We start from the raw sequence: 13709 nt of genomic DNA, 5'->3' as shown, positions 1-13709 counted from the left end.
AATGTAGGGAAAACTGTTTTTTTTTTCAAACTTTTGGTAAATTTTCTTTTTTTTTAAATTTATTTAAGTTTTATTAATTTAAATGAATCAACATAACATAAGTCACATAAAGATATTCAAAGATTATTGAACAAGTATTGACAATAACTGGTACATTTTCTTTATGTAGTAAAAAATAAAAATCCCAGTGGTGATTAAATTCTACCAAATGAAATCTCTATCTGTCCTCAAACAATTGTATAAAATTAATTTCAGTACAGCGTTGGATGATGGAATAAACGTCAGTCAAAGTACAGCAGCGCTGTATACTGAAAAATGGCCTGGACAGGAAGGGGTTGTAAACACCGCAGTCATCAAGTGGTTAACGTAGCTCCTATCACTAAATTAATGCTGAAAACTACACCATGAAGAAAACAGTAGCAGCTCTACATAAAACACTATTCCTGCTGGGATCTAACTATTGCCATATTTTCTTCAACATCTCAGGAACATTTAGGCAAATTTTACTGAAGGAGTAGTCTCTACCCTAGTCTGTGTTCACTTCACTGTTTGTTGTAAACTTAAAGTGGGCCTGAACTCCAAAAGTGAAGGTCTGCTATCTTATGGGGAACAATTACAGATATAACCTGCACCTAAGCTGAAAAAAATACCCTTTGTTTTAAATTGCTCTTAAAAAAATAGTAGTGTGCTATCTGTGACTACAGACACATACAGTAGCTGTGCATCCGCTGTATAAGATCATCTAAGGCACTGATGCCATTGAGCGCTAGTCTCACTAGATTTGGAGTGAGATTTGGTGATGCCACTACTATGCTGTTCACTGTTCTTCTTGCTGGAGAGGAAGCTGTATCTGAGAACCTGCATCGCAAGGATCTCCCTGCTTCATTCATTCTGTGGATCTGTGCAGTGGCGTAACCAGAGTTATGGGCGCCCGGGGCAGAATTTTTTTTTCACCCCCCCATATTATATAAACATCCATTGTAGAGGGCCGCCCGCAGTGGCCTCGGAAGAGCGAGCGGCCACGCGATGACAGCCAGGTGATCGTGTCAGGGAGAGGGAGCCATGGCTTTGTTTAGCGGGGGTCGTGACGGCGCCCCCCCTCAGTCCTGCGCCCGGGGCAAGTGACCCCCCCCGCACCCCCGGTTGTTACGCCACTGGATCTGTGCTTCCTCCACCACTCCTGCTACTTCTTGAATATTCCCCCACCAGTCATCAGGTGGGCAGCTCTGACATGAGGAACCAAAGCTCTGCCTATGCCGAGATGGCTGCCTCAGCACAACGACACAATGAAGAACATGGCATGGTAACTCAATAATGGGGAAATGATCAGCTGCAGGTAAAGGCAGGTGCTCCCACATTTCCCGCAATGTCAAAAAAGACACTGACATGATCTATATTATAATCTACCAATGAGAGGCACACTAGGATCCGGGGGGTATTTTTCTCAACAACACAGCGCAGTGAAACGATTATTCCATTGGCTCAGAGATCTATTCATTTCCTACAATAAAGCTATAATGAATTCTTAGTAAGTGCACATTTATGTTATTTCTGAAACATGTTTCTCCAAAATATTTTTTTTACATGATTCCTGTTTTACATTATATTTCCAAATCACATTTCATGTACAGATTTCTAAACACTTGCTCCAGTAGACATCACAATTCGGACGAATGTTTTGAAATTCGGACACATCCAAATTTTTTAATCCCAATGCATCCAAAAGTGTCCCCGACCTTGAATTTTCGTTTCCGACTTTCGAATCCGTCCAAATTTTAATAAAAAATTAAACTAAATCGGACATGAGACTTTTCTGGCCAATCAGATGTGTTTTTCGGCTGAATGCATCCGAATGGGTCTGTACACGAGTTTTCATTACAGCAACATGGGAGCCATATACAGTACATACATATAATACTAATGCTGAGACTCCCAGACCCGAATGGCATTCAGGATCCAAATGTCCGAATTGCATTCGGGAGCTCCCAAATGCCATTTGGGTCTGGGGGCCTCAGCTTTAGTAATATATGTATATGGCTCCCAGACCCGAATGGCATTCAGGATCCAAATGTCCGAATTGCATTCGGGAGCTCCCAAATGCCATTTGGGTCTGGGGGCCTCAGCTTTAGTAATATATGTATATGGCTCCCAGACCCGAATGGCATTCAGGATCCAAATGTCCGAATTGCATTCGGGAGCTCCCAAATGCCATTTGGGTCTGGGGGCCTCAGCTTTAGTAATATATGTATATGGCTCCCAGACCCGAATGGCATTCAGGATCCAAATGTCCGAATTGCATTCGGGAGCTCCCAAATGCCATTTGGGTCTGGGGGCCTCAGCTTTAGTAATATATGTATATGGCTCCCAGTCCCGAATGGCTTTCGGGATCCAAATTTCCGGATTGCATTCGGGAGCTCCCGAATGCCATTCAGGTCTGGGAGACATATACATATATTACTAAATGCCATTCGGGTCTAGGAGATTCAGCTTTAGTATTAATATATTTTTATGGTTTTCTGTGGTATTCGCAATGAATATATTTGTAAACTAACGAAATTCAGATTTCGTCTGAATATGAAACCCGAACCAAATTGAATTTTGAATCCGAATCCCGAACTCCGAAATAACTGAACCTAATTTTACTGCAGCTTACATGCTCCATTGGTCATATGTATTACAGAGTATGAGATTTGCACACTTGCTTAATTACTGCTGTGATTAGCTCAGTTAGCCTTACAGAGAATTATTTGTTTTCAGTCAGGTCTCTGCCATGGAGAAACACTCAGAAAGTAGACATTTAGTTCTGAAACAAAATTCGGACGAAATTTCAGAAATTCGAAGATTCGGATGTATCTGAATTCTGAATCACAGATATAACGAATGCAAACAAATCCAAATTTCCGATTCCGAAGTTCATTAGCGGTAGTCTGTGCAAAATTTCGTTTGTTGGAGGAAATTTCGTTGCAGCAAAATGTCACTTTGCTGGAACGAACGAAACGAAAACGAAACAAACGTTCGTACAGACTATCGCTAACAAATTTTGTCTGAATCTGAATTCCGAAACGGATTGATTTTCAGGACCCGAATTCCAAAAAACGAAATAATGCAAAATCCGAATCAAAACGAAACACATTTTGTTACCGGTGCACATGTCTATCAGAAAGAGAAAGGGTAAAGCATAATCCCTGTGCAGTAATTTTAAGCAGGAAGTAGAGTCGGCATATGTAATGGACAAATATGGCTGCCCCCATGTATTTGTCAATTAGCAATCTGTATTCAAAAACAATGCTTTTAAAGCAATAAATCTAAAAACTGTAAAAACAAGCAACATTCACCAACAATTTATTACAATTTATTGCTAAAATTTTTAACACACATGATTTTTCTCACACATGATGAGGCTTTTCTCTATCCCAAAAATATGAGTAATTTTTTCAAATGCATTCACACAAAGCTTCATTCTAAAAGAATTTAACTCTCCATTGTGTTCGCTCATAAAAGTCCTACCAATGGCCATCTTAAAAAGGTAAAAGTACAATTCAAAAAAGATCGCAGTACCTCAAGCTTTATCTTTTTTTTTTCCATCCTTTAGTGGAGAACAAATGCTTTTCAACAAGAAGTCCACAATGGTGAGAAACATAGTACAAAAAAATAGTTTAAAAAAAATAGTTTAAAAGGGCCGGACAAAATGCTTTCACATGATACCATTGGCTATTGTCCACATCCAGAAGACATTCTTACGGTTCACTAACTTATTGAGACATTTAAAAAAAAGTAAAGAACAGTAAAGAACAGTAAAACATTCTCCGTGTAGCAATATTGTGACTACCAAAACACCAAAAAGCAACTAAAGGCAATATTTTTGTAAAAACAAGTTTTAACAGAGAACATTTAAAAAAAAAAAATAGAACATTAAGTTTACTGTTACCGTAACAGTATGTGAAATGATATGAAATTATAAAAGATGGTAAATATATTGTCTCAGAGCAAATACAGGAATATATTCTGATAACATAAAAGTAAATATTTTAACTTACCAATCTGCAAAAGCATCAAAAAACTCATCAGATGTAAAATAATCATTGTCTGCCTAACAAACAAAACATGATAATATATAATATAGTTAGTGAAGGTGGGCATGATGAAGATTTTTGTTTATAAAAATTTGTGTAAATGTAATATTGCCTTCAAATGCTCAGAAGTAATATACTAACTGCACTATTTGTCATAATTCTTATATATATATATATTTTTTTATATATATATATATATCGACACACATACACACACAGACATTTTTCAAACAATATTTAATTCTCTAGTTTTCTTTAATGAAATGTTTGAGAAAAAAATAAATAAAATAACTCTTCTTTTCTATGACTATTTACAAAATTAATTTAAAGTCTACAAAAAAATATATCTTTTTAAAGGTATATAATATAATACATCCTTGCGCACATTTATGTATCATAAATAAAAAATGTAAATGGTAAAACATTTATTTTGTAAAATACAGTTTTGTAAAACCAGGAAGGCCCTGAATTAAGCTTTTTTTCCCCAGTGCAATTTAAGTGGACTGAATACATTGGATAAAACGGAAAAAAAAAATAAGAATTAATTAAAAGCAAAAAAGCTATCTAAAATAAATATATATTTTATCCAAATTGTTTTTCTCTAAATGTATCATTGAGTTGCTTAAAATGTGTTACATTTTTGTAACAATAGTAAATAAAATATGTATTTTTGTCTAAAATAAAAACAATGAAACGTCTTACCTTTTAAATTTTACCCAAGAGCCTTAAGTTGGAGGGCAGGTATCTTTTAAACAGCACTGGATGTAGTGGCTTTTATCAACTTTGATGTGTACCGGACCCATGTGACCATCTCTTTTAACTCAGTTCAACATTCATAAAGTAATCCTTTCACAAAATACCTGAAGGTCAATATGCTCTTAATAATATATCTAGACCTTCTACATTAAAGGGCTCTATTGTGAGTACCATTCATTGCTCTCCAGCGTGACTGGATACATAGCTACTAATTAAAGAACAATTGCGCTATTGTTCTCCACCTGCTATGGAGGTTCTATGTGAAAGCTGCAGAGAGGTTAATGAGATGGTCAGGTAACCCTTAATGATGACAGATATGTGAGATATACATGGCCCATCCAGGGACTAACAATCCTAACATCGTGTGTTAAATGTATGTGAGTTTTTACAAAATGTTTTAAGTTCTTGTATGCATCTGAATTCTAAAATACATTTTTTTAAATATTTCACCAGCATTATACTTAAAGTGATGCTGAACTCAGAAGTTAAATCTTAAAAATATATTTAAAAACCTTAACTATTAACAAAAATATATCTTATTTGTGTATCATATGGCTGTATATCCTCAAATCATCTCTGAATTGGTGCTGACATTGTCCTTCCTTCTGGAGGGTAGGGTGGCTACTTTTGTTCCCTATGGTCCCTGTGTGTGTTGTAAAGTAGTCACCGCTCCAAGCTTGCTCCCTCCAGTGATGGACTACAATCTAACTACAAATTAGTTCAGTACCTCAGTGGTAACAAGCAATATAGCAAATCAATGAAAATAGTAAAAAAAAAGAAAAAAAAGTTAAAAAAATATTTTTAAAAATTGTAAATACATATTAGATTAAAAAAATAAAATAAAGATTTTTTAAAATAAAAAAAAACTATTGGGCCAAGCTAGCAGTGACAGCTAGCTCTGCCCAACTGTTTTCTATTGGCCGGCACCTGCTAGACTTGCCCAGTTGTCATTGTTTAATGACAGTTCAGCATCCCCAGGTCATTTGTGGACACTGATCTGTCACTACAACTGGGGGTAGCCAGCCGTTAGATCACGACTGGCTCCGCCCAGCTGTCATTTGCGCATAGTGAATAGCCCGTACAGCAACTCTTCGGTTCGTCTGAACCGAAGGGCTCCCGCAACCGAAGCTAGCCGAAGGATCAGCGGAAGCTATGGCTGGATCCTTTGTCAGCTTTGTGAATAGACACCTTAGTCTATTTAACCCCTTCATGACTGATAACTTTTTTTATATTTCTTAAATATATTTTCTTTTATTATTTCTTACATTAAAGGCTAAAAAAAAGAAAAAAATATTTAGACAGTTTTTTTCTGAAAAATCTGAATACGAAAAAAAAATACACATTTACCACACTGTTGTTTCCTTGTGGCAATAACGCTGTTGCTTACAGAGCTCAGCAGCTGAAGCTTAAATTTACACATACAGCTGAATGATTCAAATGAATGAGTCACACCCGCTCCCCCACACCTGATCTATTCAGATGGGGCCCTAGAGAGAATCAAATAGAGAAATACATTCTGAAAGAAAGCATTTTCTTCTATACTCTCCTTTACAAGCTGCCTTCACCGCAGAGATGGCGTTTTCTATTTTAAGATTGATTGGTGCAGAAAGCGCCATTTATTGGACAGTATGCCAAAGGCACACTCCACCACCTTGTGTGCTCGGTTGAGCCTATAATTGAAGACCCTCTTCTCCAGGCTCAGTCCACGACTAGAGTAGGGCCTCAATAAATGCTCACCAAGAGCAAATGCCTCATCTCCTACAAACACAAAAGGCATTGCAGGTTGAGCGGTACCAGGCAGCGTGGTGTTCCCTGGGAGGTCCAGATCACCATGGCGCAGCATGAGTCCAAAGTCAGAATGGGCGAATACTGCCGAGTCTGAGCTGCTGCCGTAGGATCCCACGTCAATGTAGCGGAAGCAGTAGTTGGCATCTGCTACCGCAAAAAGAACGACAGAATTTTTTAAATTGTAATTAAAAAAACGACTGCCACTCCCAATTGGTTTTATTACACGAATATGTTTTCCGTCTATGGCTCCCACACAGTTCGGAAAATTGCATGACGTGGCAAAAAGTTCTGCAATTTGCATCCACTCCTCCTTGGTGGGCTTGGACATGACCACATCACACAGGACATCCCAAATCGCACAGCATGTTTCCTGGATGATCTTGCTTGCAGTCGATTTCCCAATCATGAATGCGTAGTGCAGACTGGCCAAAGACTGTCCAGTAGATAAATACCTAGAAAATGACAGATAAAAGCAATAATTAGTTCATGTTTACATTTTGTTTTCACAGTAAATCTGATAAAGAATAAATGAAAGAGTGTGAAGTACGCCTTTACGCTCCACAGGAGCAAAGAGAGGGAGTACCGAAGTGGTTCGGCTGCCAGTGCCCCTTGTCGCTATATTCACGCCGAGCAGCTTGCATTTTTGATTCCTTGCACGGAAGTGCGTAGGTAAGACACGTCAATTACAAGTAACATGTCATGAATATAGTTTAATGTAACATGCAGATAATAATATATTGCACATACTAATGTATTGTTTATTACTCTTTACAGCACCGGCAGTAGCTGGGGGCCTACTGAGAGGCAGGAAGAGGACGAGGAGGACTCGACCACACAGGCCACTGAGCCGTCCTTCTCCCCAGGATCAGAGACCCCACCAAATCGTACACCACCACCACCAGCGACACCAACCCCGTCTGCCCCACCAGCCAGGGGACCTGTGCGCAGGTCACACATGCCATATGTCAACATTCCTATCACAAACACACCCAGGTCACAACAGCACAACGCACATGGCACAACAGCACGACGCACAGGGCACAACAGCATAACGCACAGGGCACAACAGCATAGGGCACAGGGCAATAATATACAATTCCATATAAATAACTAATTTCATACCTGCAGCCACTGCACATCGCACGATAATAAAAACATAGGACTATAATTAAACATAGGTGATGTTAGTGAACTTACCGCAAAGTTATGATCAATCTTTCGGCTGGAGGAATGCTGTCTCTCATAAATGTGTCCTGGCGCTCCAACTGGACAGACATCAAACCGAGCAGCTCATCAAAACTGTAACATATAAAAAAGTTGGGGGTCAATACTAGCAATTAGCTTCATTTTCTAACATAAGCATTTAGCAATAATAAGCAATAATAAGCAATAAGCATTGTATATGTACTAACCTGTTTATGGACATGCGTGTATAGGAAAATAATTTCTCCTCATGGCCACGGAGGTTTTCATACATGGCTCAAAACTGGCCTCTTTGTTGTCGGTTGGCAATGATTGGATGGACCCAGAACCTTCGCCTGCTCTGTCTCTTTCTCCTCAAGCGAATAAGCCGCACAGCCGCAATGAATGCTGCAGTTCGTCGTCGGTTCACAAGCTCCATAATCACTGCACTCAGCACACTCTCCTCTATAACAAAGAAACTGCACACAGCACACGTTCCTTTTCAGACAAAGAAACAGAAAAAGGAAATGCTGCGTCTCAGGAAGTCTTTTTCATTGGACCCCTCCGTAAAGACCGGAATTCATTTTCATTGGACGCCTCTGTAGTCGATCAAAAACGTGCGTAGGTCGCGCGTTTTCTAGTGTGCGAAAACGCTTGACAATATGCCCCAAAAACGTCCGGAAAAAACGCGCATTAAACGTGCATACAGGAAACGCCCAGGTGTGAACACAGCCTTAGAGCAGCCTTTCTCAACCCATTGTTAGTTACAGAACCCTTTAAATATATGTAACATCTTGCGGCACCCCTTTCTAAAATGTCACAGATTTTAGGGTGGACCACACACAAAAACTCATAAAAAAAGTGGGTTTCCCTCGTCACATCAAAGTTCATTTTCAAATCAAGGTTCCACCCTTCACATCAGGAGCCCCTTTTTTCCCATCAAAGTTCCCCCTTTACATCAGAAGACCCCTTCACATCAGTCTTCACATCACAGTCCCACCACCACAAAATTTTCAGGCACCCCAAAGGAAGCCAGGAGTCACACCAGGGGGCCACAGCTTGAACAATTGATCAAAGATTGCAACAAAGGATTGTTCGAATGGTGGATAAAGACTCTCCATCAACTTCCAGACAAATTCAAGCTGACCTCCAGGCATAGGGTACAACTGTGTCAGCTCGCACTATACGTCGCAATCTGAATGAAAAGGGACACTATGGTAGGAGACCTAGGAGGACCCCAGTGCTGACACAGAAACATAAAAAAAGCCAGATTAGAGTTTGACAAAACTTACCTGAAGGAGCCAAAATCCTTTTGGTTGAATGTGCTGTGGACAGACGAAAACAAAATTACAGCTTTTTGGTAAATCCCATCATTCTACTGTTTTCAGAAAAAGAAATGAGGCCTTTAAAGAAAACAATACAGTCCCTGCAGTCAAACATGGTGGAGGTTCACTGATATTTTGGGGTTGCTTTGCTGCTTGATGTCTTGACTGTGTGCATGGCATTATGAAATCTGAAGACTACCAAACAATTCTGGGGTGCAATGTAGGGCCCAGTGTCAGTAAGTTGGGTCTCCGTCAGAGGTCATGGGTCTTACACAGCAGGACAATGACCCAAAGCGCATGTCAAAAAGCACCCAGAAATGGTTTCAGACAAAGCACTGGAGAGTCCTGGACTGGCCAGCAATTAGTCCAGATCCAAATCCCATAGAGCACCTGTGGAGAGATCTCAAAACAGCAGTTAGGAAAAGGAACCCTTCTGATCTGAGAGACCTGGAGCAGTTGGCGAAAGAAGAGTGCTCCAAAATTCCTGTAGAGAGGTGTAAGAAACTCATTGATGGTTACAGGAAGCCATTGGTTTGTTATTTTTTCCAAGGGCCATGCTACCAAATGTTAATTGAGGTTGCTAATAATTATGTGTAGTCCATTTTTAGAGTTTTGCGTGGAATGTGTCAGGTTTGGATTTTTTCTGAAATATCTCATGTACTTAACAATTCAGACCCTTTACTCAGTACTTTGTTGAAGCACCTTTGGCAGCAATTACAGCCTGGAGTATTTTTTGGGTATGATGCAATAAGCTTTGCACACCTGGATTGGGGGATTTTCTGCCATTCTTCTTTGCAAATCCTCTCAAGCTCAGTCAGGTTGGGTGGGGACCATCAGTGGACAGCCATTTTCAGGTCTATCCAGAGATGTTCAATAGGGTTCAAGTCAGGGCTCTGCCTGGGCCACTCTAGGACATTCACAGAGTTGTCCCTAAGCCACTCCTGTGTTGTCTTGGCTGTGTGCTTAGGATTGTTGTTATGTTGGAAGGTGAACCTTCCACCCCGTCTGAGGCCCTGAGCGCTGTGGAATAGGTTTTCATTGAGGATACCTCTGTACTTTGCTCCATTCAGCTTGCCCTCAACCATGACTAGTTTCCCAGTCCCTGCTGCTAAAAAACACCCCCACAACATGATGCTGCCACCACCATGCTTCACTGTTGGGATGGTATTGAGCAGGTGATGAGCGGTGCCTGGTTTCCTCCAGACATAACGTTTAGAATTGAGGCCAAACAGTTCAATCTTGGTTTCATCAGACCAGAGAATCTTGTTCCTCACAGTGTGAGAGTCCTTCATGTGATTTTTTGTAAACTCCAAGTGGGCTTTCATGTGCTTTGCACTGAGGAAAGGCTTCTGTCTAGCCACTCTGCCATAAAGGCCAGATCGGTGGAGGGCTGCAGCGATGGTTGTCCTTCTGGAACGTTGTCCCATATCACATAAGATCTCTGAAGCTCAGCTCTCCCCTGATTGCTTAGTTTGGTCAGGTGACCAGCACTTGGAAGAGTCCTGATTGTGTTAAACTTCTTCCTTGTGAGAATTATGGAGGCCACTGTGTTCTTGGGAACCTTCAGTGCAGCAGAAATTGTTTTGTAGCCTTCCCCAGATCGGTGGAGCAAAAATCCTGTCTCTGAATTCCCCAGGGAGTTCCTTTGACCTCATGGCTTTTTGCTCTGATACAGTATGCATTGTCAGCTGTGAGGCCTTCTATAGAGAGGTGTGCGCCTTTCCAAATCATATCCAATCAATTTAATTTTTCACAAGTGGACTCCAATCAAGGTGTAGAAACATCTCAGCAACCATCAAGAGAAATGGGAGACACCTGAGCGAAATTTCAACTGTTGTTGCAAACGGTCTAAATACTTTGTGATATTTCAGTTTTTGCATTTTAATGAATCCACAGACGTTGCTAAAATTATGTTTTCATTAATTTGTCATTATGGGGTACTGAGTGTAGATGAATGAGAATTTTTTGTGAAAGAATGGGTCGCTCTCAGGAGCTCAGTGAATTCAAATGTGGTACAGTCATAGGTTGCCACCTGTGCAATAAGTCCATGCGTGAAATTTCCTTGCTGCTAAATACCTGTTAGTGGTATTATAACAAAGTGAAGGCAACTGGGAACAACAGCAACTCAGCCATGAAGTGGTAGGCCACGTAAAATGACGGAGCGGGGTCAGCGCATGCTGAAGCCCACAGTGCACAGAAGTAGCCGACTGCAGAGTCAATAGCTACAGACCTCCAAACTTCATGTGGCCTTCAGATTGGCAGAACAACAGTGCATAGAAAACTTCATGGAATGGGTTTCCATGGCCGAGCAGCTGCATCCAAGCCTTACATCTCCGAAAGCAATGCAAAGCGTCGGATGCAGTGGTCTAATGGACTCTAGAGGAGTGGAGACGTGTTCTCTGCAGTGACAACTCACGCTTCTCTGTCTGGCAATCCCACGGACGGTTGCCAGGAGAACGGTACTTGCCTGGCTGCATTGTGCCAAGTGTAAAGTTTGGTGGAGGTGGGATTATGGTGTGGGCTTGTTTTTCAGGGGTTGAGCTTGGCCCCTTAGTTCCAGTGAAGGGAACTCTTCAGGCATCAGCATACCAACACATTTTGGACAATTTCATGTTCCCAACGTTGTGGGCACAGTTTGGGGATGACCCCTTCCTGTTCCAACATGACTGCGCACCAGTGCATAAAGCAAGGTCCATAAAGACATGGATGAGCGAGTTTGGGGTGTTACATAAGATGCCTATGATTGCTGCTTAGCTGTATTTTAGACTAAGTAGACATCACTGCTCCTCTGTCTTGGACCAGGTCTGATCTAAATGAAATAAAGACTCTATTTAAGACTGAGATTATCTCAGCAGTCACTTAGCGGGGGAATGTGTATCTCTTTTCTCATATGCAGATAAGCACTGAAGAAAGCATATTCAGATCTGTACATGACATATCATAATCAAAATATGGAACAACAAGCAAGTAGAAATGTGAACGTAAATGTTACTATATAATTTCAAAATGTAAATACACACAATAGCTCCCAAAATTTCTGTAGGAAACTTAAAGTGAAAACCATTCCGGCTTATAGTCCAGTCAATGTTAGCCCCAAGCAGGTCCATATGGCAAAAACTCTTTCACTAAGTTATACTACTGGGTCCTGTGTGTAGTAGTAAAATGTTTAACTTTTGTCATGATCTGGATCAGGCTCGGAGTCCAGTAGCTGAAACAGCAGGCAAATTTGTTGTGAAACTGGCCGGGTTCGGTACACAAGCAGGCGGTAGTAGTATAGGAGCAGGCAGAAGTGTAGTCAGAGATCAAGCCGAGGTCGGTACACGGGTAGCAGTATGAGCGGATTGTATCACAGAAGGAGCTGGAAACAATATATTGGCAGGAGCACAATAATCTGGTAAACAGGAAGTGCAGAGGCATGGCTTAAATAGCAAGTTCAAGGGAGGAGCAAGGAGTTCAGAGTTCAGCAGAAACTAGGTTTACCTGAGGATTTCACAGGAGATGAGGCAAGCAGCTATCCAAGGCTCTAAGGTGGCTCAGCAGGTAGAACCACTGCCAGCTACAGCAGAGGCCTGGGTTCATATCTGGTTCCTGACCGCTTTTTTTTCAATAATGAATCCAGATCAGACAAATATACATCGCCCAACAAAATTATTTCTTTACATTTTTGCCCAAGCACTTACAGTCAACATGTTTCTGAACAGCTCCGACTCTCTCAGCTCAGCTTCCCTGAACTTCCTGTCCTGTATAAGATCACAATGAGACAGAAGTCTCCAGAAGCTGTCCATCTACTAGCTTGGAAAAGGGTGAAGGGAAGAGAAGGATAAGGAGGGAGGCTAGCCTTGCTGTGCCTGTGTGTTTGTGGAGGCACATGCAACTTACTAGCACACACAACGGTGACTCCATAGGACCCTGCAAGGCAAAGGAGCCACCCTAAAACAGGATATCTGGGCCAATACTTAGGGGACCAGCTGATTCTGCAGGAAGCTAAAACTCTTAAGCATCAAGAAGCAGCATCCATTGTAAGTTATTTAATCAACATTTGAAATAGCCTAAAAACCATTTTACTTTAATATTATTTTAGGATATTTTTAAGATTTATTTTTGAAATGTAGTGTTATACTCTCCAATACTTATACATCCCCCATTTCTCCTCTGATGCAGAGAAGTCGACATTTCTGATTTAAACAGAAATAACGATAAAGCAATAAGAAAAAATACGCAAAAAGGAAAATCTTTTAAAACAACGTATTTTATTTACGTGTTATAACTGGTTTAGAAACACATTTTAGGCATTTAAAATGACAATTAGGATACGTTTAGAAATATTATTGCTAAACTATAATTAAATCTAAATTTTAACAATGAAATTGTTTACATTGTAATTTATATTAACAGTAGGTTCAAACCTAATTTATCATAAGCAGTTCTTGTTTAACAGTTCGGTAATTATTTAAAAAGAAATATTCAATACTTGGCTTCGGGGTGTTATAATTAAATAACCTAAATTGTTTCAAGTAATGTGATATCCAGGCATTTTCCCACAGGAATTTAGATGGATTTGCAGATGTTTGCGAGACATTTTTGC

General features: G+C 40.4%; 1 protein-coding gene across 1 annotated transcript in view; it reads right to left on the bottom strand.

The window, feature by feature from the left end:
- The window catches only part of OC90 (otoconin 90), a 67429-nt gene extending 57220 nt beyond the window's left edge, over positions 1-10209 (bottom strand). The window contains exons 1-4 of the mRNA XM_018569976.1: positions 10173-10209; positions 7390-7591; positions 6893-7069; positions 6567-6715 (exon numbers count right to left, since the gene is read on the bottom strand). Of these exons, the coding sequence (XP_018425478.1) occupies positions 6567-6715; positions 6893-7069; positions 7390-7591; positions 10173-10209 (565 nt within the window). The remainder of the gene's footprint in view (positions 1-6566; positions 6716-6892; positions 7070-7389; positions 7592-10172) is intronic.
- Positions 10210-13709: the final 3500 nt, after the last annotated feature.

Source organism: Nanorana parkeri, unplaced genomic scaffold (assembly GCF_000935625.1).
Source record: "Nanorana parkeri isolate BGI_ZX_2015 unplaced genomic scaffold, ASM93562v1 scaffold1437, whole genome shotgun sequence".
In the NCBI taxonomy this organism is placed as follows: Eukaryota; Metazoa; Chordata; class Amphibia; order Anura; family Dicroglossidae; genus Nanorana; species Nanorana parkeri.
The sequence above is the reverse complement of the archived record's forward strand: the minus strand, read 5'-3'. Positions and strand labels throughout refer to the sequence as shown.